Source organism: Rhamphochromis sp. 'chilingali', assembly GCF_963969265.1.
Source record: "Rhamphochromis sp. 'chilingali' genome assembly, chromosome: 14".
NCBI lineage: Eukaryota > Metazoa > Chordata > Actinopteri > Cichliformes > Cichlidae > Rhamphochromis > Rhamphochromis sp. 'chilingali'.
Window position 1 is genome coordinate 18,993,791 of NC_137941.1, and position 27,737 is coordinate 19,021,527.

The 27,737-nt window shown below is 38.9% G+C and overlaps 1 protein-coding gene across 5 annotated transcripts; it reads right to left on the reverse strand.

The window, feature by feature from the left end:
• Positions 1-1,140: 1,140 nt before the first annotated feature.
• Positions 1,141-27,698, reverse strand: LOC308409476 (uncharacterized protein). 5 transcript variants are annotated; one of them, XM_080902260.1, is made up of 15 exons: positions 27,459-27,698; positions 25,601-25,891; positions 23,705-23,968; positions 23,132-23,230; positions 22,464-22,676; positions 13,334-13,375; positions 12,772-12,927; positions 10,956-11,162; positions 10,590-10,703; positions 8,726-8,767; positions 8,164-8,319; positions 6,334-6,549; positions 5,977-6,090; positions 4,113-4,154; positions 1,141-2,533 (listed from the first exon to the last, which is right to left on the reverse strand). In XM_080902260.1, exons 1-15 carry the CDS (start codon positions 27,505-27,507, stop codon positions 2,505-2,507), a joined length of 2,034 nt encoding a protein of 677 aa, XP_080758386.1. In that variant the 5' UTR covers positions 27,508-27,698; the 3' UTR covers positions 1,141-2,504. The 5 variants fall into 5 exon arrangements, with proteins under 5 accessions (XP_080758386.1, XP_080758385.1, XP_080758384.1 ...); XM_080902259.1 differs by having other exon boundaries at positions 6,343-6,549; positions 10,947-11,162; XM_080902258.1 differs by having other exon boundaries at positions 10,947-11,162.
• Between the last annotated feature and the right edge of the window lie 39 nt (positions 27,699-27,737).

A 27,737-nucleotide genomic window follows, 5' to 3' on the forward strand; every position in this document is an offset into this window, starting at 1 on the left:
ATGGCCCACGCAGTGCCCTTAGAAATCTACACCAGCTTGTCATCCAGCGGTGGGTCGAACCTGCCTTTCATGTATTTGCATCACTGAGCGGTTTAGATGGCCTGATGGTTATGCTTCTCGTGTCACTGACCTGCTCCTCGCTGAATTCACCGTTAGCTATGCAGTCCTTTATTTCCATGGAGTGATGAAACTGTCTAGTTCACTGATAAGCTGTGAAAGACATCCTTTCAACATCAGTCTGGATTCATGCAGATCTTCACAATGCATTTATGCAACACTTCACAGGTACACTACCCTGATCTCAACCACACATCTGAATGTTTGAATGTTTAAAAAATGACATTAAATACATTTCTGAAAATCAATATTTCATCGTTGTATGTTTCTCAGTTTATGTTTTCCTGCCTTTAGAGAAACAAATGTCCTTCAACCATCTCAATACTGAAGTCTAAAAAAGAATAATTTCTCAGAAAAAATCAGCTGATGGCTTAATGTAACAGCTGATAAACACTGCCACCTATTGACAGAACAATAGTTTTACAATTTATATCAACTGATGCAATACATGAGGGTAGATTATATATCTGCAGTCTTAACTCGACAAACACGGAAGGATTTTTTTTTTTTAAGTTTACTTCACTCAAGTAGGTGTGTACAGCACATTTACATCAAAGTCAGATACTGCTGTAGTATCTTTTTGTGAAAAACTGAAAGAAACGTAACAAAGTTAATACAAAAAGAGCAGAACAAGAAAACCAAAATGCCACAGCACCATTCTAACTTAATTTACAATTAATTAATGAACGATAGCAATTATATCATAAGTTAATAGAAATTTCAGTTGTTATTGCAAAAGTGTTTTAAAAAAATTGCATAAAAATATTCTAAAGAACCTTTTAAACGTAGATATGCAGACAAATTGCCATTATGACTTTATTTTCTTACAGATATGCATAACAAATACCCTTTTTCTTTCATTAATTTAATTTAATCTTGTCACAGTAAAACTGTACTGTATAAGATTGTGATAGTGCATCTTTTAATTGAATGAAATTTCCCCCTAACACATATACATAAAACTAGAGCTTTTAAAATACTATTGAACATACTGTATCATCATCATCATTATTTTTTATCATCATTTACAAAATAATATATTTACATGTAGTTGTCAAACAAACACATTCACCAACTAGAAGTGCCAAGATACACAAGAATACATTATTTCATATAATTTCTGTTGCATAATTTCAGACCAGCCCTCTGCAGTGGTCTGTAAGATGACTAACTCTGTGGTATTTTTAGAAGCTGTTTTGTTAGCATAATAGTATTTGCTGATTCATAGGAGGTCTTTGATATCTTATCTACTTTGAAAGAATAAAATGAATGGTGACCTCCGATCTAAAGTCTCTGATATAATTGTCTGCTTTTGTTTTCAGTGTCTCCTACCGTTAATCTGTCTGTTTTTCTGGCCTCTCTGAGCAAATAATTGTTTGCCTTTGTTCTGACTCAGACTGAAGGACTTCTACACTCTTTTCAACTGTAGACTAGATCTTTATAAATATCTTACAATTTCAGTTTTGAGATCTGTTTCCTTCTGGATTGCAATCAACAGGTTCACTTTTCTTTTGAAAGCCTTTATCTCCACTAAGGCTTTTCCGCCCTGGTTTTTTCTTCTTCTACGCCTCACGGTGGACTTTACTATTATCCTTTGTAGTTTCACCTTTATCTGCCTCACCTGTGTGTTTTATGCCTGGATTACATGTGCGTGTACCCTGTGGATGAATGATTTGAATCAAGCACCAAACTAATAACATTTAGTGGGTACACACTCAATCACTGTAAAGGGATCTCTTATAAGCAAATGGAAGCACTCACTTGAATGAGTAAAATAATTTTTTGCTCTTTTTACATGTATGTGGGGTGAATGTAGCATTGCAAGTTCAGTCTGTCTGAAAGGTCAACTGAACTGAGAGAGAGAAAGGCTAAAGTTTGTGAAAAGACAGTTCTTTGAGAAAATGGTATGTAAATGACACAATGCTACTAGGACTGCACGTGCTGCATCAGAAGCTTTAGAAAGACGTTCATTAGTTTAGCCTTTTTTTGAGGATCGGGCTCTGTTGCTACAGGGTTACAGTTACTATTGCCTTGTCCCGAGGCAGGATTCTTTGCTTTCATCACCTCTACCACCTGATAGGATCAGAAACGTGTTCGTCCTTTTCTTGCTGATTGTCTTCTATTTCTTTTTGTCCTCATGTTTCTGCAGTTTTCTGTTCAGGAATGATAGATTACTATTTTTTCTCATTTATGACATTCAATTAATTTCCTTCCCCTGAGCCTGATGATTTCCCAACATTTTCCTCATTAGGTTGTCCCATAGCCTTTTTTGAGTTGGAGTCATCCACATGTTCCCCAGCATCATTGTTAGATGCCCTCCTTGGCTGGGGTCAAAAGTTGAAAGCGGCTCTGCAGCAAATGGAGAGGCCCATTTTCAGGAGCAGACACTAATTTTTTTCTCTTTTTTCGTCCAAGTCTGAAAAAAAAAAAAAAAAAAACAGTAGAAAGAGGAAAAAACAATTAGCAATGAAAGTGCACTAGTCTGTTAATAACTTGTAGTCAAAGACACCAGTATAGCTCAGTTTGTTGAGCAGGTGACCCATATGCCAAAAAGCTACTGCAGGGGCCTGGCTTTGATTCTGACCTGGGACATTTGTCAGTCTCTCAGCACTCTGACCCTCCTTTCCTCTCTGATCTACTGTCCTGTCATAAAAATAAATCTTTAACAGGGGAAGAATATTTTGCAGTTAAAATAAACTAGTCCTACTAAGTAGACATTTAATCAAAATGGTCACAGCCAAAAAAAAAAAAAAAATGTTTTCAAGAAAGCCTCAGACTGCATTAAAATGGATAATCAAAATAAAAGTCAACAAAATTTTGCTCTCTTCCAATTTTTAACTTGTGTATTAATCCAGTTATAAAACTAGAAAATATTATTATATGTAAAATATATAACCAATTGCTTGGGTCTATGCTAGTGTTTCTCTACTGCAATTATGAGGAAATACCTGAGGGTTAAGTACAAACAATAAAGGACAGCCCTACTGCCACACACTTTGTACTTTGCATCACAACGCTAAGCACACATAATACAAATTTGAGTGTTTCATCTAATGGTGTTACACTCTCCCTACACTAAACCATAAACAGACAAACTCTACAGGTCAGGATATATTTTACAGGTTAACTATAAATGCTCCTCCCATTAGTTACTTGCATTGATTCACTTTGTATGGTGTTGCTCTAATGAAGTGAAAGTGTTTAAAATAAGTGTTTAACAGTACAAGAATTCACAGAGAAAGCCTGAAAGAACCTCAGCATAAATCTGACAGCTGACATTAATTTTGCAGCCTTAATACTGACAGCCCTGTTTTTGTTTGTTTCTTTGTTTGTTTTTAAGCTTGTTCATTTTTGTGCAAGTTATTATACTACCGTGATCAGCCATACTCAGAAGCACATAAAAAACATTAGACATGATAAATCTTGAAATAGGTCAGTTGTTTTATTTGTTGTTGTTCCCAAAAATGACCTCTGGCAAGAAAGCCTACGTTGTGCTAAAAATGGCTTTGTAACTTTCTACTATAAATAAATGTCTGTTTTTTTTTTTTTATTACTACAGTTAAAAAGAACAAAACAACAACAAAAAACTGGACAGTCTGGGCAATGAGCTTCCAGAAATTTTCCTGTTATTTTACACATTTATTACTTACAATCTAACTGCAATGAGTCATAAATTTTCCAGGGCCGAGCAATATCCAGGCCAACTATTTTAACAGATTAAATACATAAGATGACAACAAACATAATACCTGAATGAATGGCAAAGAGAAAAATACACTTGTAGCAACATTATACCATCCATCAATGATTATAAATAGCATCACTATGTAGAAATTAAAATTAATGATGGTTGCAAGTCAAAGCAACAGTCGTTAATGAAAATGTGTTAATGTCACAGGCGTTAATTAAATAAGCAATCCATTTCCTAAAAGCTTATCTGTCTAAAGTATTTGAGGAATATTTGATTAGTGTAAGAGGAAAAAAACAAAGATTACCTGCTTGTTGCTTTTCCTCAAAATTCTTAACTTTATCCTTAACTGTAAGAAATGAATTGCAAAGAGAAAAATACACTTGTAGCAACATTAAACCATCCATCAGTGATTATAAATAGCATCACTATGTATAAAAATGGCTGTAAGTTAATAGGCAGTTGATAGAATAATTATTAATACTTATAGTTAACAGAATACTTTATCGAATCCACCCAATTTAAATCAAACGTCTGCACTTCAGTCATATATTAGATTTGAAATTCACTGTGGTGGTGTACAGAGGCATTGCTAACATGTGTTTGTTTTTAATGTGTAATCCTTTACATGTTTGCTATCATAACTTTTCATTGCTAATGAGAACCAAACAAAAGCTTAGGTTGATAGTCATAGGGTTATTTTTTTCATTTTAAACTGCAGTATAGACGTGAGAGTTTTTTTGTTTTTTCGCTTTTTTTACCTACATGAAAGAAGAGAGTGATGAGAGCAGTGGTGAGAATCTACATGACTCAAAAACCTTTAAAGGCCACAACCAAAAGTGAAGACCAAGCCACAGTGAATACCAGTTTGCTAAGGAACACAACAGAGACCCAAAATGAAGGCAGTGAGCACATCCCAGTCCCACCCAGGCAGCATGGGCCTCAGAGAGCCAGACGCAGGGATGCAGGGAGGACCCCTGTCCTGAACCATGGAGGCCAGCTAGCCAGGGCATAAAAGAGAGGACGAAAGGGGGAAGGAGAGACCCCCACAGATCTGCACCTCGCACTGAACCACAGGAACCAACATGGGGAAGGGAAGACACAGCACCCAGACAAGGAGCTGAAAATGCAGCTTTTACAAGTTTATACAAAGTTCATTTTAACTGTCACCAAATGCTGCTTCTGTGTGTGAATGTTAGATAAAAGCAATTACATAGAAACAGCAGACTAAAAAGTGCTTGTGTAAATTTGTTAATAAGCTAAGATGTGTAATGTGCTTTGAGTGCTCAGATAGAGCAGAAAAGCCCTTTAGAAGTTTCCTTCTTCCATTCCCCAGTTAGTAGAAGGAAACTACCAGTATTAAATAATTGAAACCAGGTGCCAAAAACTGCAGTTCCTTAAACTGCCAGTTGAGGGTGACTTCAAATACAAGTCAGTCCCCACACACACTGATATTAAAATGCTGACCTTTGCACCAGAACTAAACAGTCTGAATCTTTACAACAATTAGCTTAAACTTTTATAAGTTAATGAATAATGCATATGTGGCTGCTTTAAGTAAGAAGGAGGTGATTATGCTTATTTTTTATTTAGGACTAATTAGCAAACATATGACAGTAAAAATGTACATGTACGAATATATATGCTCATGTTTCAAAAGATGAAGTTCAAAAGCTCATCTGGCTTTGTCTTGCTTACTGTTTATTCCTGTGACTATTCTAAATCTAGCTGACATGGTATAATTTCAAACCTGGCTTTTCAGAAGCAGGGGATGATTGAAGATTCGACTCTGTAGCCCCACTGTGTTCTTTCAAATGACCACATTCAGAGACTTTGTCTTCTCCTAGTGGATTTACATCAGTTGTCTTTTTAGATGGCTTTTGAGGCACAGCAGGCTTATTTGTATTAGGCATACCTTTGCTGCTTTTCAAAAGCTTTTTTAAATATAAATACTCTGATTTATTGTATTGAAATGCTTACAAAGGCATTGCTAACATGCCTATGAAAGAAATTATTGAATCTTTAAATATATAAATATGTAAGGTCACCTACGCCATCTCAATCATTTTTGTTTTTGGAAAAAAGTTGCTCATTATTTTTATGGTGTCTTTTCCAAATTGTAGTCTTTCTGTGCCTGGAGGGGAAAAGGTTATTGTTTTTTTCTTCTATACCTGTCTGTGCAGGAATGGTGGGAGACTCGTCCTCTTCTCTCACGTCATCAGGGGAAGGAAAAATACTAGTTTTAGTGTCAGGATGTGCTTCCTCATTTGTCTCTTGCTCTGAGCCTGAAACAAACAGTAAAAAGTTTAAAAACTACACTAGTCTGGTCTGCTTTGGATGTTTTTAGGGATGTCAAACTCATTTTACATCATGGGCCATATGCAGGCCACTTTGATCTTAAGTGTGCCAGACCAGTGAAACTCCAAGTTCTGTCAGTGTAAAGAAGTTCAACTACACATTTAAAATTCCTGATATTTTCATGTAAGAAAAAAGAAGTGCAATTTAGTTCATTGATGGTGTTTCTGCACCTGTCTGACCAGAACTTGTTGGTAGCTCTCCTTTTTCTCTCATGCCATCTGATTTCTTTGCTTCTTTTTCCGTTTCAGTTTCCTCTATAGTTTTTTCAGTGTCCTGATCTGAGATTACATCTTGCTTTTGCTCTTCAGCAGGTGGCTTGTGCGGTATGATCTGGGTCGAACTTTCATCAGCAAACTTTGCTTCTTCATTCTCCATTTTCTCTGACTCTGAAAAAACGTAAAAGAAAAAAGAAAAAAGAGTACCACTGGTTCAAAAAATACATTTAAAGAGAATATAAATACATTCATAAAAGTGCATGAGTCTGTTTAAAAATAGCAGAAAATCGAATGATTTGGCGAGTGTACTGGTTTAAACTGAACCTGTCTTACTCTACTAATGTTTAAAAATGTGTCAAGAAAGCATTCGCCAAGAAAGGATGGACAGTATTAGAATAAGAAATAAATGTAACTGAAAGAAAAGCACTTTTTCAAATGTGACATGTGCTTGTAATTTTAGTTCTGACTATTGAAACTAAACAATGTAAATTTTGTTATTAAAGCAAGACCACTGGTTCAAAAATTGCTTTTTTTTATTGTGAAATAAAAATGTTGCTGTTGCACTTTTTGCATCAGAAAAACAGAATGGAGGGCTAAATTTTCTTGGGCTTATCTTTGTCGTTTTCTAAATCTGACACAAAAACAAAAAAAAAAATTTCTTTACAAAATTAGACCATATGGAAGCTACCTTGGAGGTTGGACGTTAGTAGCTAGTAGTATTGTTCAGTTTGTTTGGTTAGCGGCTTAGTTTATGTATAAAAATACTTCAATTAATTTAATGAACTGATTATTATTAAATTCACTTTTGGAAAAGAAAAAGAAAAAGATTCAAACTAAAAGCAAAATGTTGTACTCTACAAAAAGTTATTAATGAAAATAGGAATTTGTAGTAAGTGAACAGATCATACATGAAGGCGACTCCTAAATAGAGTAGCTGAAAGAAGAAGATTAATTAAGGAAACCACCCATTTGCCATAGTTATCCCAAACATCTGAGGATTACTGTCTTTCACTAGTCTGACCAATAACAGCCAGGTCCACAAGTCCCTGATTTTTCAGAGGCTCAAAGTACCTGGAAAACTTACTGACAAGCAGTTTCATGGCCAGGTGAGGTCAGTTTGCTATTGCATGACACAGATACAAGCTCTGGAATTCTAAGCCTTGAATTTGTATTTGGTTTCGTTTCATTGAAACTCTCAATATGAGGCTTAAAGAGATGATGATGATGATGATGATGCAAGTGATAGAGGCCACAATTAAGCTAAAATACCAAAGCAAATCTATCAGAAAGTCAACAAACATTTTTAGGAATCATCAAATCAACGACCTTAAAATGTAGACATGCGCTGGTGAGCTCACCAACACCTAAACATTTGTAAGAGTTCAAGTGATTCTTCCTGGCACTGTACTCAACTGAGCACCTGGTGTTGCTCAATTTGGTGTAAATTCTTATTTTGAGAGTAAAAGTAGTTTTTCCAAGCCCGAGCAATATGCAACACTATTTTAACAAGTTAAATACATAAACTGATAACAAATATGATACCTGGATGATAGAATTTACATAAAATTTCTTTTAAGATTATTAAAAATACACAAAATCAAAATATATATATATACAAGTAATAACTCAGGCAATGTAATGTAATATAATAAGGTAAAAGAAAAAGACATTCATTTGGCAAATAATCCCTAAACTGAATTATGTTATTGCACATTCAGAAATGAGTCAGAAAAATTCATGTGCAAAGTTATTCTGAATCTAACTGGCATAGTTTAATTTTCAAACCTGGTCCTTTAGAAGGAATCTGTGTTTGCAGATCAGACTGTGTGGCCTCAGTATGTTCTTCCAATTGACCACTCTTGACTTTCTTATCCAGTTGTCCTTTATTGTTTAAAAAAGAAGACTTTCTTGTGACCACATGAGGTCCATCTTTGTTTTTTTCTAAAGTGGAAAAACAAAAGAATGAAACAAAGATAAGAATTTCTTTCTGGAGATTAAACAACATAAAAACCTGGATTGGGATTCAGAAACAAATTTTTAACAAGGACTGCTGAAAATTAGTTTGGTTTTTAACTTATTTTATTCATGTAAATGCTTGTTTTCATGTTATAAATTGGTTACTATTTAATATAACTTTGAAGAAAAAAAAAAGCTGTGACGTACCAACAAATTAAAATTAATGATAGTTTCAAGTAAAAGCAACAGCCATTAATGAAAATGTGTTAATGTCACAGGTGTTAATTAAATAAACAATGCATTTGCTAAAAGTTTATCTGTTTAAAGTATTTGAGGATGATTTTATTTCAGTGGTTTTTGATTAGTGTAAGAGGAAAAAAACAAAGATTACCTGCTTGTTGCTTTTCCTCAAAATTCTTAACTTTATCCTTAACTGTAAGAAATGAATTGCAAAGAGAAAAATACACTTGTAGCAACATTAAACCATCCATCAGTGATTATAAATAGCATCACTATGTATAAAAATGGCTGTAAGTTAATAGGCAGTTGATAGAATAATTATTAATACTTATAGTTAACAGAATACTTTATCGAATCCACTCAATTTAAATCAAACGTCTGCACTTCAGTCATATATTAGATTTGAAATTCACTGCGGTGGTGTACAGAGGCATTGCTAACATGTGTTTGTTTTTAATGTGTAATCCTTTACATGTTTGCTATCATAACTTTTCATTGCTAATGAGAACCAAACAAAAGCTTAGGTTGATAGTCATAGGGTTATTTTTTTCATTTTAAACTGCAGTATAGACGTGAGAGTTTTTTTGTTTTTTCGCTTTTTTTACCTACATGAAAGAAGAGAGTGATGAGAGCAGTGGTGAGAATCTACATGACTCAAAAACCTTTAAAGGCCACAACCAAAAGTGAAGACCAAGCCACAGTGAATACCAGTTTGCTAAGGAACACAACAGAGACCCAAAATGAAGGCAGTGAGCACATCCCAGTCCCACCCAGGCAGCATGGGCCTCAGAGAGCCAGACGCAGGGATGCAGGGAGGACCCCTGTCCTGAACCATGGAGGCCAGCTAGCCAGGGCATAAAAGAGAGGACGAAAGGGGGAAGGAGAGACCCCCACAGATCTGCACCTCGCACTGAACCACAGGAACCAACATGGGGAAGGGAAGACACAGCACCCAGACAAGGAGCTGAAAATGCAGCTTTTACAAGTTTATACAAAGTTCATTTTAACTGTCACCAAATGCTGCTTCTGTGTGTGAATGTTAGATAAAAGCAATTACATAGAAACAGCAGACTAAAAAGTGCTTGTGTAAATTTGTTAATAAGCTAAGATGTGTAATGTGCTTTGAGTGCTCAGATAGAGCAGAAAAGCCCTTTAGAAGTTTCCTTCTTCCATTCCCCAGTTAGTAGAAGGAAACTACCAGTATTAAATAATTGAAACCAGGTGCCAAAAACTGCAGTTCCTTAAACTGCCAGTTGAGGGTGACTTCAAATACAAGTCAGTCCCCACACACACTGATATTAAAATGCTGACCTTTGCACCAGAACTAAACAGTCTGAATCTTTACAACAATTAGCTTAAACTTTTATAAGTTAATGAATAATGCATATGTGGCTGCTTTAAGTAAGAAGGAGGTGATTATGCTTATTTTTTATTTAGGACTAATTAGCAAACATATGACAGTAAAAATGTACATGTACGAATATATATGCTCATGTTTCAAAAGATGAAGTTCAAAAGCTCATCTGGCTTTGTCTTGCTTACTGTTTATTCCTGTGACTATTCTAAATCTAGCTGACATGGTATAATTTCAAACCTGGCTTTTCAGAAGCAGGGGATGATTGAAGATTCGACTCTGTAGCCCCACTGTGTTCTTTCAAATGACCACATTCAGAGACTTTGTCTTCTCCTAGTGGATTTACATCAGTTGTCTTTTTAGATGGCTTTTGAGGCACAGCAGGCTTATTTGTATTAGGCATACCTTTGCTGCTTTTCAAAAGCTTTTTTAAATATAAATACTCTGATTTATTGTATTGAAATGCTTACAAAGGCATTGCTAACATGCCTATGAAAGAAATTATTGAATCTTTAAATATATAAATATGTAAGGTCACCTACGCCATCTCAATCATTTTTGTTTTTAGAAAAAAGTTGCTCATTATTTTTATGGTGTCTTTTCCAAATTGTAGTCTTTCTGTGCCTGGAGGGAAAAAGGTTATTGTTTTTTTCTTCTATACCTGTCTGTGCAGGAGTGGTGGGAGACTCGTCCTCTTCTCTCACGTCATCAGGGGAAGGAAAAATACTAGTTTTAGTGTCAGGATGTGCTTCCTCATTTGTCTCTTGCTCTGAGCCTGAAACAAACAGTAAAAAGTTTAAAAACTACACTAGTCTGGTCTGCTTTGGATGTTTTTAGGGATGTCAAACTCATTTTACATCATGGGCCATATGCAGGCCACTTTGATCTTAAGTGTGCCAGACCAGTGAAACTCCAAGTTCTGTCAGTGTAAAGAAGTTCAACTACACATTTAAAATTCCTGATATTTTCATGTAAGAAAAAAGAAGTGCAATTTAGTTCATTGATGGTGTTTCTGCACCTGTCTGACCAGAACTTGTTGGTAGCTCTCCTTTTTCTCTCATGCCATCTGATTTCTTTGCTTCTTTTTCCTTTTCAGTTTCCTCTATAGTTTTTTCAGTGTCCTGATCTGAGATTACATCTTGCTTTTGCTCTTCAGCAGGTGGCTTGTGCGGTATGATCTGGGTCGAACTTTCATCAGCAAACTTTGCTTCTTCATTCTCCATTTTCTCTGACTCTGAAAAAACGTAAAAGAAAAAAGAAAAAAGAGTACCACTGGTTCAAAAAATACATTTAAAGAGAATATAAATACATTCATAAAAGTGCATGAGTCTGTTTAAAAATAGCAGAAAATCGAATGATTTGGCGAGTGTACTGGTTTAAACTGAACCTGTCTTACTCTACTAATGTTTAAAAATGTGTCAAGAAAGCATTCGCCAAGAAAGGATGGACAGTATTAGAATAAGAAATAAATGTAACTGAAAGAAAAGCACTTTTTCAAATGTGACATGTGCTTGTAATTTTAGTTCTGACTATTGAAACTAAACAATGTAAATTTTGTTATTAAAGCAAGACCACTGGTTCAAAAATTGCTTTTTTTTATTGTGAAATAAAAATGTTGCTGTTGCACTTTTTGCATCAGAAAAACAGAATGGAGGGCTAAATTTTCTTGGGCTTATCTTTGTCGTTTTCTAAATCTGACACAAAAACAAAAAAAAAAATTTCTTTACAAAATTAGACCATATGGAAGCTACCTTGGAGGTTGGACGTTAGTAGCTAGTAGTATTGTTCAGTTTGTTTGGTTAGCGGCTTAGTTTATGTATAAAAATACTTCAATTAATTTAATGAACTGATTATTATTTAAATTCACTTTTGGAAAAGAAAAAGATTCAAACTAAAAGCAAAATGTTGTACTCTACAAAAAGTTATTAATGAAAATAGGAATTTGTAGTAAGTGAACAGATCATACATGAAGGCGACTCCTAAATAGAGTAGCTGAAAGAAGAAGATTAATTAAGGAAACCACCCATTTGCCATAGTTATCCCAAACATCTGAGGATTACTGTCTTTCACTAGTCTGACCAATAACAGCCAGGTCCACAAGTCCCTGATTTTTCAGAGGCTCAAAGTACCTGGAAAACTTACTGACAAGCAGTTTCATGGCCAGGTGAGGTCAGTTTGCTATTGCATGACACAGATACAAGCTCTGGAATTCTAAGCCTTGAATTTGTATTTGGTTTCGTTTCATTGAAACTCTCAATATGAGGCTTAAAGAGATGATGATGATGATGATGATGCAAGTGATAGAGGCCACAATTAAGCTAAAATACCAAAGCAAATCTATCAGAAAGTCAACAAACATTTTTAGGAATCATCAAATCAACGACCTTAAAATGTAGACATGCGCTGGTGAGCTCACCAACACCTAAACATTTGTAAGAGTTCAAGTGATTCTTCCTGGCACTGTACTCAACTGAGCACCTGGTGTTGCTCAATTTGGTGTAAATTCTTATTTTGAGAGTAAAAGTAGTTTTTCCAAGCCCGAGCAATATGCAACACTATTTTAACAAGTTAAATACATAAACTGATAACAAATATGATACCTGGATGATAGAATTTACATAAAATTTCTTTTAAGATTATTAAAAATACACAAAATCAAAATATATATATATACAAGTAATAACTCAGGCAATGTAATGTAATATAATAAGGTAAAAGAAAAAGACATTCATTTGGCAAATAATCCCTAAACTGAATTATGTTATTGCACATTCAGAAATGAGTCAGAAAAATTCATGTGCAAAGTTATTCTGAATCTAACTGGCATAGTTTAATTTTCAAACCTGGTCCTTTAGAAGGAATCTGTGTTTGCAGATCAGACTGTGTGGCCTCAGTATGTTCTTCCAATTGACCACTCTTGACTTTCTTATCCAGTTGTCCTTTATTGTTTAAAAAAGAAGACTTTCTTGTGACCACATGAGGTCCATCTTTGTTTTTTTCTAAAGTGGAAAAACAAAAGAATGAAACAAAGATAAGAATTTCTTTCTGGAGATTAAACAACATAAAAACCTGGATTGGGATTCAGAAACAAATTTTTAACAAGGACTGCTGAAAATTAGTTTGGTTTTTAACTTATTTTATTCATGTAAATGCTTGTTTTCATGTTATAAATTGGTTACTATTTAATATAACTTTGAAGAAAAAAAAAAGCTGTGACGTACCAACAAATTAAAATTAATGATAGTTTCAAGTAAAAGCAACAGCCATTAATGAAAATGTGTTAATGTCACAGGTGTTAATTAAATAAACAATGCATTTGCTAAAAGTTTATCTGTTTAAAGTATTTGAGGATGATTTTATTTCAGTGGTTTTTGATTAGTGTAAGAGGAAAAAAACAAAGATTACCTGCTTGTTGCTTTTCCTCAAAATTCTTAACTTTATCCTTAACTGTAAGAAATGAATTGCAAAGAGAAAAATACACTTGTAGCAACATTAAACCATCCATCAGTGATTATAAATAGCATCACTATGTATAAAAATGGCTGTAAGTTAATAGGCAGTTGATAGAATAATTATTAATACTTATAGTTAACAGAATACTTTATCGAATCCACTCAATTTAAATCAAACGTCTGCACTTCAGTCATATATTAGATTTGAAATTCACTGCGGTGGTGTACAGAGGCATTGCTAACATGTGTTTGTTTTTAATGTGTAATCCTTTACATGTTTGCTATCATAACTTTTCATTGCTAATGAGAACCAAACAAAAGCTTAGGTTGATAGTCATAGGGTTATTTTTTTCATTTTAAACTGCAGTATAGACGTGAGAGTTTTTTTGTTTTTTCGCTTTTTTTACCTACATGAAAGAAGAGAGTGATGAGAGCAGTGGTGAGAATCTACATGACTCAAAAACCTTTAAAGGCCACAACCAAAAGTGAAGACCAAGCCACAGTGAATACCAGTTTGCTAAGGAACACAACAGAGACCCAAAATGAAGGCAGTGAGCACATCCCAGTCCCACCCAGGCAGCATGGGCCTCAGAGAGCCAGACGCAGGGATGCAGGGAGGACCCCTGTCCTGAACCATGGAGGCCAGCTAGCCAGGGCATAAAAGAGAGGACGAAAGGGGAAGGAGAGACCTCACAGATCTGCACCTCGCACTGAACCACAGGAACCAACATGGAGAAGGGAAGACACAGCACCCAGACAAGGAGCTGAAAATGCAGCTTTTACAAGTTTATACAAAGTTCATTGTAACTGTCACCAAATGCTGCTTCTGTGTGTGAATGTTAGATAAAAGCACTTACACAGAAACAGCAGACTAAAAATTGCTTGTGTAAATTTGTTAATAAGCTAAGTTGTGTAATGTGCTTTGAGTGCTCAGATAGAGCAGAAAAGCCCTTTAGAAGTTTCCTTCTTCCATTCCCCAGTTAGTAGAAGGAAACTACCAGTATTAAATAATAGAAACCAGGTGCCAAAAACTGCAGTTCCTTAAACTGCCAGTTGAGGGTGACTTCAAATACAAGTCAGTCCCCACACACACTCATATCAAAATGCTGACCTTTGCACCAGAACTAAACATGTGTACTAAACAAGCATTTTTCATACAAAAAATGTAGCACAAAGTGCTTTACATGGTTAAAAGCAGCCCACCCCACCCCGCCCTCCAACTCACTCCCCACACTCTCATTAACATAAACGATCATGAATACACACATCCCCCCCTCACACACACACACACACACACAGACACGCACACCTAAAGCGTAAAATTGGGCTGGGTACGCATGATCCAAATGAGGAAACAATATCACGGGGAGCCGTCTGCACCGGGAGCCGGTCACACACCGCAGCCTCCGGGCTGGGCTCACAGCAGGAGGGAGTCAAAGAAGCCCCCCAGCCAGGCTGAGAGGACCCCCAGAGCCCCAGCAGCCACGGTCGATCACAGCCCCGGTGCAGAGAGCGCCCTCCGAGGAAACACTGGAGATATGACACAATAGGATATATACAGGGTAAAAAGATAAAATAAATAAGAACGGGATACAATATAAATATAAATATAAATAGAGTAAGAAGATAAAAAACGAATAAGAGTAAAATCAATAAATATTAGGTAAAACCTAAATTAATAAATAGAATAACAGGATAGAATAAATAAGCATAAAATAAATAAACGTTAAGTAAAAGCTAAATTAAAAACGTGTACGTTCTCTGCGGCCCTGAGCTCCTCCGGCAGGCTGTTCCACAGACGAGGACCATACCACTGAAAAGTTGCCTCTCCGTGAGTATGTGTCCTGACTTTGGGAACAGTCAAAAGGCCAGTACCAGAGGACCTCAGGGTCCGTGAGGGTTCATATGGTAAAAGCAGATCTGAGAGATAAGAAGGCCCAAGACCATTAAGACATTTAAAAACCAATAAAAGAACTTTAAAATCGATCCTGAAACACACGGGGAGCCAATGCAGCGATTCTAAAACCGGTGTAATGTGGGCCTGCCCTCTGGTCTTCGTCAGCACACGAGCTGCCGAGGTTTGTAAAAGTTGTAAAGGTGAAATATTATTTTTGGGGAGACCAGAGAGCAGGGCATTACAGTAATCAATGCGACTGGTAATAAAAGCATGCATCAGCATCTCCGTGTTGGCCCGAGAGAGAATAGGGCGGACTCTGGCTATATTTTTTAGATGATAAAATCTAATTTTGGTTACATGTTTAATATGTGGGATAAAACCAAGCTCAGAGTCAAAAATAACACCCAGGTTTTTCACTTGTAGCAAAGGACATAGTGAAAATGCCTCTAATTTAGACAAGAGTTTCTCTCTCTGAGCCTCGATCGGGACCGATGATTAAAACTTCAGTTTTGTCCTGGTTAAGCTGTAAAAAGTTTTCTGCCATCCAAGATCTTATATCTAAAATACAGTTAAAAAGGGCATCCATTGGTCTGGTGTCATCAGGAGACACAGAGATGTACAGCTGAGTAGGGATGGGTATCATTTAGCTTTTATCCGATACCGGTGCCAAACCGGTACTTTTGAAACGGTGCCGGTGCTTAAAGAATGGAGAACACAAAATTGGTCCAAAAACCTCTCATGTTCAGCTGTTTTTTTTGTAAAAAGATAACAATATTAGCCTTTTCTGCAGCTATAGGGCATATATGGTATGACTCTTGGCTGGAAGCAGTGCTTAGATCAGAATCAGAAACTTTATTGTCATTGTTTCGTTGTTCTCGTGACAATGACAATAAAGTTTCTGATTCTGATTCTGATTAAACAATGGAAAAAACACATTACTTTGTCCAAAAACCTCTCATGTTTAGCTGTTTTCCACTTTTTCTTTGGTCATTTTAGCCTTTTTGGCCAGGGTGAAGGGAGTATCTGTCACGGCTGGCGGAGGGAGCCGTGTGGTGTGGAGGAAAAGGAGGACCCAAGATGCAGCAAACTGATGATACGAGTGATGTTTTATTTACAAAGGTGGCGGTGACAAAAACAGGCAACGAGGTATGAGTACTTTACAAACGGAAACCTAAACTGGGAGAAACTAAATAGCAAACCTGAGACCGTACAAAGGGGGTGCGGGGCAGAGGGACGCAGAGACAGGACACCATGGAACGCAGATGAATGCAGAGATATGCAGAAATACACGGATGAGTGCAGACACCAACTATAAATACACACACCAGGTAATGAGGAAATGGCACACAGGAGGGGACACAGCTGGAACTTAATGGGCATAACGAGACACAGACCTACAAAGTAAAACAGGAAATCTAGAACCCGAACCGGACACAAGGGGGGAGGACACAGAATAACTAGAACAGAGGGAAATAGTCACAAAACACAAAACGTACCATGACAGTACCCCCCCTCCAAGGGCTGGCTCCAGACAGCCCAAAACAAAAACAGACGACCAACCCAGGGCGGGCGGCGGGGGCCCAGGACGGAGGGACCAACACCGAACAAAACAAGCTCCAGCGGACCGAGGGAATTGTCCAAAACAAAAACACACATGCTGGAGTACCAGGACAAAACACAGTTCAGGAGGCCGGCCCAGAGGCTCACAGCTCAGAAGTCCAGGACAGTTTATCTTCTGAGGCCGGCCACGTCGGCGACACAGCTCCGAAAGCCGACCGAGTGGAAGGCAGCGGTGGCGGAGCGGAGGCAGTTCAGGGGGCCGACCATGCACACGGCAGCGGCGGCGACGAGGAAACCGTTCAGGCGGCCGACCGTGCGGACAGCAACGGCGGTGACGAGGAAACAGTTCAGGCGGCCGACCGTGCAGACAGCAACGGCGGCGTCTAGGAGGTCATCCATAGTGACGATGACGCTCCACCAGCGGCCTGGCAGATGACCGCCGATGTCGAGGCGGCAGTTTGGGACCCGAAGGTGGCGTGGCCGTCGCAGCACCAGACGAGACCGAAGCAGAGGCTGGACCAGACGAGGCAGCTGATGAGGATGCTGAAGCAGAGGCCGGACCAGGCGAAGCTGAAGCAGAAGCCGGACCAGGCGATGCTGACGAGGATGCTGGAGCCGGGCCAGGCGATGCTGAAGACACGAAGGCTGGAGCCGGACCAGGCGAGGATGAAGCAGAAGCAGAGGCTGGACCAGACGAGACTGAAGCAGAAGCAGAGGCTGAAGCCGGGCCAGGCGTGGGTGAAGCAGTGGCTGGACCAGGCGACGGCGTGGGTGAAGACACAGAGGCCGCAGCTGGCGAGGATGGAGACACAGAGGCTGCAGCTGGTGGCGATGATGGGTCTTGGGGCTGGACGGGCTCCTCGGGCCCCCCAGCTGACGAGACAGGAGGCTGGCTAGGTTCTCCTGAACCTCCAGCTGATGAGTCTTGAGGCTGGACGGGCTCCTCGGGCCCCCCAGCAGGCGAGACAGGAGGCTGGACGGGCTCCTCGGGCCCCCCAGCGAAAACAGTCTCTGGACCAGTGGGCACCGGGGCCCCTGGAACACACAGGTCAGAACCAGTAGGCGCATGGGCCTCTGGCAGGCACAGAATAGAGCCAGTAGGCGCACGGGCCTCTGGCAGGCACAGAATAGAGCCAGCAGGCGCACGGGCCTCTGGCAGGCACAGAACAGAGCCAGTAGGCGCACGGGCCTCTGGCAGGTACGGGTCAGAACCAGCAGGCGCACGGGCCTCTGGCAGGAACAGATCAGAACCAGCAGGCGCACGGGCCTCTGGCAAACACAAAGCAGACTGCAGCTGCACAGAGCATCGACTCAGCTCAGGCAGCGACAGCCGGATGCAGTCCTCAGCTGGCTTCTTAACCTCCAGGGGTCCAGAGTCAGCCGGGGGCTGGGACCCAGCCTCTGGGGAGGCCCTGGAGTGCGTCACAGTCTCTGGGCTGGCCAGCTGTTGCGGACTGACTACTGCGTTATGTGGTGTGTCTCTCTGCTTGACATGAACAGGTGAAAAACAGTGCTTTTCCGGTTGGATGGACTGGACTTGTAGTACAGGCGGAGCTGGTGAAGATGGTGGCTGAATAGGTGGCTGAGCTGGTAATAACGCTGATGAGTCTCTTGCCAACTGAGCTATTGACTGAGCCACGGATTGTAACAAGGTGTCTAATAGGTCTGGCTGTGACTGTAATGGAGGTGGAGATTGAGTGGCTAACTGAGGTAGCGGCTGCAGGGCAGCTAACCGAGCTACCGGCTGGGCAGCTGGCTCAACAAACACAGCCCCGGAATAAACAGTCATGCGAGCTGGCGAAACAGACGGAGTGTCTTTTCCACTCACCACAGCCGGCAGTTCCGAAGTCCTACTCTCCGGCTGTGGGGCGACGCGCCGACGGCGCGATCGTCGCTTCCTCCCGGGCGAAACCTCCGGCGGGCCGGGCAAAACCTCCGGCGGGCCGGGCAAAACCTCCGGCGGGCCGGGCAAAACCTCCGGCGGGCCGGGCAAAATCTTCACCGCCGGGCTGGGTTGGGAAGCGGTAGCGGCTGGAGGGTGAAGGTGCAGCTCATGAAGGAGGAAGTCCCGTGCCAGCGGGTGAAGCGAGTCTAGCAGCCAGGAGTGTGCAGAGAGTAGCTGCTGTAGCCTGGCTTCTACAGCGCGGTGGAACTCTTCTTCCTCCTGCTCGAGCCACAGGTTTACCAACCTTGCGACCGTGTCGGTTACCTCCTCCCGAAACTCCTGGGTAGGTGCGAATGCTGCTGGGTCCATGTTGGTCGGCTCGTACTGTCACGGCTGGCGGAGGGAGCCGTGTGGTGTGGAGGAAAAGGAGGACCCAAGATGCAGCAAACTGATGATACGAGTGATGTTTTATTTACAAAGGTGGCGGTGACAAAAACAGGCAACGAGGTATGAGTACTTTACAAACGGAAACCTAAACTGGGAGAAACTAAATAGCAAACCTGAGACCGTACAAAGGGGGTGCGGGGCAGAGGAACGCAGAGACAGGACACCATGGAACGCAGATGAATGCAGAGATACGCAGAAATACACGGATGAGTGCAGACGAGCCGACGAGGAGCACAGGCAGACACCAACTATAAATACACACACCAGGTAATGAGGAAATGGCACACAGGAGGGGACACAGCTGGAACTTAATGGGCATAACGAGACACAGACCTACAAAGTAAAACAGGAAATCTAGAACCCGAACCGGACACAAGGGGGGAGGACACAGAATAACTAGAACAGAGGGAAATAGTCACAAAACACAAAACGCTGGGTCAACGACCCAGGACCATGACAGTATCTGCCATCAAACAAGAAGACAACTGCATGTAACTACGACGGTGTTTGATAGTTCACCTTATTATGCATTAATGTAATAACGTGGTTAGCCTACTCAACGTAAATTACACACGAACAACATTAAGCTACTCACGCAGAGAAGAACGGCTGCTGCTGCTGCATCATCATCCGTCATCATTTCTGCTACACTGGCAGGGCTAGGGGCCAGGACTCTCCTCTTCGGGTTTTTGGGGGATGTTGCTAACTCCGGGTCAGATAACAGGCACCACACCCGCAGTAGATGTGCTCGGTGTGAGGTCTCGCAGCAAGCTATCAAATACGGTGCATTTCTCGGCTTTTAAAAAAACGCTATGCGTCGCCAGGTGTTTCATCGGATTTGAGGTGTTACCTCCTTTGACAGTATCACAGTATCAGCTTTAAGCACTTGTTGCAGGCTGCTGAGTTTGCATATTTTGCTGTGAAGTACAGCCAGACTTTTGACCGCTTCACCTTGGACATTTTTAATCTGTAGCTCTGCTCTAACAGAACATACGTACCTGGGTCCGCCTACTATCCTCGGAAACGTAAAATGATTGGCTAGAATCTAAAGTGTATCACAGCTCAGGAAAAAAAAGCACCGAAATAAAGCACCAAAATGTGCGCTGCTTTTCGGTCTGGTTACTACCGTTTATGTCAGAACCGGTGTAACTGTGGAAGTTCATTCCATGCCTCCTGATGACACAGCCAAGAGGGAGCATATACAAATTAAAAAGTTAGGGCCTAAAATCGACCCTTGAGGCACACCACATGTCATTTTATGGATCTTAGAGGAGCATGTATCCATACTCACCATAAAAGTTCTGTCTGAGAGATAGGAAGTGAACCAGTTGTGTACAGCACCAGTGAGGCCCACCATATGTTTCAGTCTGTTTAAAAGAATAGCGTGGTCTACTGTATCAAAGGCTGCGCTTAGATCCAGTAGCACCAGGACTGAGAGCTTTTGGGAGTCCCAGTTACATCTAAGATCATTTAAAACCTTTAGGAGAGCCGTCTCTGTGCTGTGGTTTCCCCCTAAATCCAGACTGGAATATCTCCAGGATCTGTCTATCATTCAAAAAGTCATTAATCTGAGTAAAAACAAGTTTTTCTAAGATTTTACTTAAAAATGGTAAGTTGGATACACGTCTGTAGTTATTAAAATCATTACAATCCAAATTGCTCTTCTTCAGAAGGGGCCTCACCACCGCTGTTTTAAAGGCAGCAGGGAAGACACCCAACTGAAGAGAGCAATTCATCATGTATAAAAGCTCAGCTTCAAAAAATCCATACAATGTTTTAAAAAGTAAAGAGGGGATTGGATCTAAAAGACATGTGGTGGGTCTCACTGTGGAGAAAACTTTCTTAAGGTTCTCAGCATTAACCAGGACAAAGCTGTCCAGTGTCTCCTCAGATACAATCGAGCCCTCAGATGTGTTTACAAACATCATTACAATCCAAATTATTAGATAAAATATCAGATCTAATGGCGCTGATTTTTCCCCTGAAGTGGTCTGCAAACTGCTCACAGAGTGAGTCTGTGGGGGTTCTTTGCTGTTCAAATCAGGGTTAAATAAATGATCTATGGTGGAAAAGAGGACCTTGGGATTATTTTTGTTATTACTGATTATTTTGGCGAAGTATGAATTTCTTGAGTTCCTTAATGTATTATTGTAGATTTTAAGTTGCTTGCAAAATATTTGATGGTTGATAGTATTTTTATTTTTCCTCCATCTCCTTTCTGCTGCCTTGCAATTTCTTTTGAGTTTTTTGACTTCTTCGTTTCTCCAGGGTGATGCATGTTTTACGTTAATCTTTTTGGTGGTGAGTGGAGCAACGGAGTTAAGGGTTTTCTTCAGTTTGCTGTTAAAATGATTAAAAATAGAATCACAGGGGGGCATTCATCTAAAACCCTGGTAAAATTTGCAGCCACTTCAGAGGTTAGATAGCGCCTCCTCACAGTTCGCACCGAGGTCTCCCGCTGAATAAAACCGGTGATGTTAAAAAACACACAGTAGTGGTCAGAGACAGCCAAGTCAACAACAGAGGACACACTGGTGGACAGCCCATGGGTGATGACCAGGTCCAGAGTGTGTCCTCTGTTGTGAGTTGGCTGCGTGACGTGCTGGGTAAAATCCAAACAGTGAAGAATGTTTAAGAATTCTTTTGATGCAGGGTCAGAAGGATTATCTATGTGCAGGTTAAAATCACCGGTTAAAATTATCATATTATATTTTGAGTGTATGTTTGTTAAAAATTCTGAGAATTCCTTGATAAAAGCAGCACTGTCTTTAGGTGGTCTATAAATTGTGACAGATTTGTTGATGATTTAATACAAATACTGTCTGATGTCATTTTCTAAAATGTACAGTTTATTTACTCTGTTCAATCCTATTAAATCCTGTTTAATCCTATTAAAGAGCTCATTTTATATTGTCTATGCTTCACTGGATTTAATGTCAAGAAATTCATGTTCGTCTGCCTCTTCTATGCTGCTGTCTGTCTGTCTGTCTGTCTGTCTGGCGATTTGCCTATTCTGTCCTGATCTTTTGTGTGAGGGACTGTATGTATAGTTTCAGAAGAGTATTGGAAGGTATTGGTGTTGAATAGTTTTGACATTATGGCACTCCAAGGCTACAGACAACTATATAAAGGCAGTTTCCCTTTTCTGTGTCTTCCTGGACACCTACACCATCCTATTCACTGTTATCTTTAGATACATGGTTGCTGATTATTTTTCAAGAAGTCATTTTCAAACTGTGACACTTTCTGTAATAGGAAAAACCAAAAAGTAGGTTATTGGTGTGGTTTTTGCACCTGTTTTTTCAGGAATGGTCGGTGGTCCTTTCTTCTTTATCATGTCATCTGATTCATTTTCTTCTTTTTTTTCTCCAGTGACCTGATCTGAGTTGAGCTCTTCCCCAACAACAACTGTCTTGTTGAGCAAAGGTAAACTTAGCTGGTTAGTAGAAGCACCATCAGCATTATTAGGATACTCCGGTGCAGTTAGAAATTTATCTTCCTCCGACTCTGAAACAAATGAAAAAAAAAAGTTTAAAAACTGGATTGGCCTGTTAAAAGATGGCAATAGGATTAAATAAATTAAATTTGGAAGGTAACTTGGTTTATTCTAAACCAGCCTTTATCCAATAAGGTCTAAAATGGGTCAAGAAAACAATGAAGCCATTTCCAAATAAATATATTAAAATAAACCAAGTAATGCAATTGTTAAAGACATTTTCCCATCTAAACTAGGAAACGCTATTGTAATCATCAAAGGATAATGACTGGTTCAAAGAGTAACAAACTATTTTCAATGCTGGTAGGTATTTCAAATTTTTTGATAACAAAAAGACCTCCAGTGTCAACCAATGAATCTAACATATATCCTGTGTATCACTTGGTTTGTCATGATAAGTTAGTATTTTTGGACCCATTTCTCTCAAGAGGTTTTCATTTCTTAAACTGTTGTTGTTTTATTGTACCTTTATGCTTTACTGCACAGAACACTGCACCCAAAACACACAAGAGTAGTGCTATCACGCCAATAATCAGTCCAGTAATGAGTCCAGCTGAGGCTCCAACTGCACAGAAACACAGAAATCCAAATAGAACAACTTCCATAACAGTCAAACACATTTCCAATGCAGTTATATTTCAATAAAACCAGAGGTTTTAGACAACATGAACACTGCAGTCTCCCTTATCAATGACCAAATGGATATGTATATAAATTTTTAAACATGCAATTAATAAAATATCTTTTTTTCCACTAATATAATTGATAACACAGTAGGTTGTGCCCTCTGCACATCATTGTCCAGGTATATTGTTATTTTTATTACAGTAAAGTTAACAGAAAACTGCATTCTTTGAGATTAAAGTCACTGTTATTATCAGTGCAGTAGTTTAGGTGTTGTTTCCCAATTAAACCAGTGGCCTTTGGTGGGATAAGCCCTAGAAGGGTCGTAACACACTGATAAAAGCAGTTTGTATCAAATGGTTTCTGAAAATGCTCAATTCAATCCATTAATTACAGCTAATTAGTAAAATCTTACCAGGGTAGCAATCCTTTGCAGTGAATGTAGCTATTTCTTTGGACAATTGGTTGCTTGCAGTACAGCTGTATACTTTATCATCATGTTCTGTCCCTAGAGGTATCGATAATATCTGGCCAGGTTGAATTTTTCCAGGTTGGCTCCACTCGTAGTTTAAGGATTGTGATGTTTTTGCAGAGCACATCAGTGTGGCTTCACTTCCAGATTTGTCAGAGCTGCTGCCATCGCTCATGTTACAGGTTATGGTGGGCTTGGTTACTCTGTCTATATACATACACAAATACAAAAAAGCTAATCTGAAATTAAAATACATAAAAAGTAAATCTTCTGACAATATATATTGCATAGACTTGCAAATGTATTCATGAATTAATACAATCATCTGGTGTATCCAAGTGTGAAAAAGGCTAAATCATTTCAAGCTGATGCTTGTTTAATAATTTACTGGCCCTGAGTTTGAGATATAAACTCACCAGCTTCTGGTTTGAGGCTGAGGAAGCTAAGGCTGGACTGACAACAACACATTTGGTTTGAAAATGCATAATAGCAGCTTGTATGACACTACCTTAATATTAATTAGAATTACAATCCAATGTAGGTTATGTATATACTGTGTTAGGCTGCTTAACAAGTAACTAACTAGCTTTCTAAAGGGCAGAGTCTCTCTGAACCAAATACGAGTAGAATAAAATGCCCGATAAGTGACTAATTAAGAGATAAGCTGTTGTTATCATGATGAGCTGTGGGACGTTTTGGTGGAAGCACCAAGAGCTTTTATCCTTAAGGTACAATGCAACAATAGAGAAAGCATTCATAATCCTTCAGAATAAAAGCATATGTATCATATTTGTTACATTTATCAAAGTCAGAAGCAGAGTCAGAGTTAACTAATTGGTGTTCAGCTGAAAATTTAATGTAGCTATAAATAGAACTAATAATTTGCCAGAATAGGTATAAAAAACAGTTGAATAGTTTAATTAGAAATGTGTGATGTACAATCAGTACAATATAGAATTACCTGTTACTCCACACCACTGATGTTTGTTTTATAAAAGTGACTCGGGTTTTTTCTTTTTTTTTTTTAGAAATTATAAAAGAAAAACTTTTTTATCCACAAGTTCAAATGTTAAATAATCTTAAAAACAATAATAATAAAACATATATTCACCAGTGATCTGTTTCATCTGTTCAATGAAAAAACAAAATGCACTGACCTTCTGGAAAGCTTTTTTTTTCAGCCTTGTACACATATCAACTACAATTTCATTTCATACTCTGACTGCCTTCACACAAAATTCAATGAAGATTTTAAACCAGATTCCAGTAAAGTAAAATCTCAAGTCTGCAACAAGAGTTCCTCCGGCCTTCCAAGCTGCTACTATGCTTCATTTTAAGTGCTTTAGCTCCTGGGCAGTGTTTGGTTTGGCTGATGTATATATTAATGTGTGTTGGGTGAATGAGACTTAATAGAAAGCATAACAGAAAGCGTAATAAAAAAGCGCTTTTGTTGCTCATATTGAATAGGAAATTGGAAGTACTACTCCAATTGTCATTATGACGTATTTGTTTGGCTATAACATGATTTCATATTTACACTGTTAGACAAACACATGTCCACAGATATGTGAGCAATTTCACTTTAACGCACACTTATAAACCATGATTTTTATTGATCAGTGTTCTGCATTAAATATCAACTGTAATCACAAAGAGATCCAATATTTTGTAGCTGCATAACATGGAGTTTTTCTGTAATAAAAGTACATTTTATGCATGCATTTCAGTCATGTATACAATATTTATTGCAATAGGTTAGAGTTAGTATAGCAACGCACAAGCATATAGAACACGGATGTCATTGTTAGTTATTAAAAAGGTAGTATAAAATGAACTTACCTAGGACCTTCAATTCAAAGTTAAGACGAATAACACCACTTTCCTTTCCCGCATCCAATTCATATTGTCCACTGTCACTGTGTGTCAGTTGGTTGATTTCCAGGTCTGCAGAGCCCCAGTCGAGGGTGACCCTCTTTTGAAATTGACTGTATTCAATTTGCTCTTTGCCATCAAATTGTACCACTTTATTCCCATTGTGTTTCCACAGAATGTCATCAAGGCGGTCTCTGATATCCGTCCTGAAGGTGACTGCCTCACCCACGAGTCCATATTGTGTTGATTGACCAGCAACTAGAAAACAAAAAAGTGAAGAAAGACGCAAAATACAAATAATTTAGACTATTATGAACATCACAGGCATGGTGACAGCTCAGTATCAAGACTTCAGCAATATACGCCAACATGCTAGTACAGTGTAATACAATTCTATATGCTTTTATATGATCCATATATAATTGAATCTCATTTTATTAGATGAAATATTTTATTTAATACCTTTCAATGAAAGTGTTTAAGTAGTACTTACTAGAAATATCTGTCAATGCTGAAGTTCAAAAGATAAATTGTTAAAAGAGTTAACAAGATTTTTTTTAAAATATGATTAAAGACAAGTCAGCATGTAAACTTTACAAAGTTTACACGCTGACTTCTAAACATTTTACAGTGAGAGGTAGCTAAAAGAAATGGACATATCTAAAAATCAGATGTAAGGACATGTTATGTGCCATGAGGATTGCGCTACAAATGTAAATGAAACCAGAAAAACCTACCACATGAGAAAATAATGGAAGACCAAAAATATTTTACCTCAGAAATCAGGAATATTAAAAAGACTAACACTGGAATGCTTAATGTCTAATAAAGTCTAATGTTTCTTAAATGAAAAAAATGAGGCTGAATGAGCTTTCATATGTGAGACTGAAAATTAAAATCCTGGTCAAAAACAATACCAAGGACTGATTTAAAGACTGAGCTTCACAGAGAAGCTGTCAGGGCCAAACACAAAAACCTCAGTTTTTTTCAGAATTGAGATGCAGGAAATGTGATGACATCCAAATTGAAATAGCAGTGAAGCATTCATTGGGGTAGGAGAGGTTGTTAAGCTTAACACAGAAGTACAGGTTTGTAAGGAGCTCTCTGAGTATTCTCAATATATCAATCAATCAGCCACTGTAATAAACATAATAAATACTAAGAAGAATCCCTTTCTATTTCTACAGTGATGAATGTATTGGTGTATTTCCACTTAAGAAGGTCAGAAACAGGGGGGGCAAATTATAGCTACACAAATCACAGTCACTCCACAGACGTCTGTTATCTCTATGCACAAAATGTTTCATACCTGCAGACTAGTCAAGCTTTAAAAAAATTACCTGGGCAGGAATTAAACATTCAAAAAACATGCAGTAGGAAATAGCAGTCATACCCGAGTCTCGCCTTTCTCAATAAGTTTGGGTCATGGGCGTTGAAGACTTAATATGGCATAGAATATGAACAAATCAGTGTGCGCATACTAAACGTTAAACGTTTTCTTCGCGTTTAACTGCTCTGCTTTAGTACCAGGCTGCTTTTACAGCTTGCAAGCAGCTGGCCTTTGTGTTAATGTGTTTAACTACACATTAATGTAAGCAACATTCCTGTGAAGCTTTTTTTCCCACGATATAAACTATGTTAAACTGTGAATTACAATAACTTACAGTTTACAAGTTGGTGAGAAAATACTGAGTCTTTGTGGCACACCTTAATCTCTGCCTGGTGTCTTCAGTCGGACCTGTGTGACGAGGTCTGGTCACCTTGTGCACTACACATTCACACAGAAAAGTATAGAAACTATCAAGTTCCGGCTATTCAAACTCACCTGCCGACGAGGTAAGGATCCAAACGGCGAGGAAATAACAATAAATCATTTCTAAACCGTCTGAAAAGGCAGTAATGTCGCCTCCGTCCCTTATTTAGAGATACTTTCACTTTCTTCTCACAGCTAAATCAGTCTCTTCTTATCGAACAAGTCTGTGTTGGCCCACAGCCTACCAATCTCTTCACAGCACCTGTATCTAAAACCGAAACCTGCAGTTGGACTGGCTGCCAAGTCCCATAAAAACAACACACAGGTGCAGAGTACAGGTACAAGCTCCAC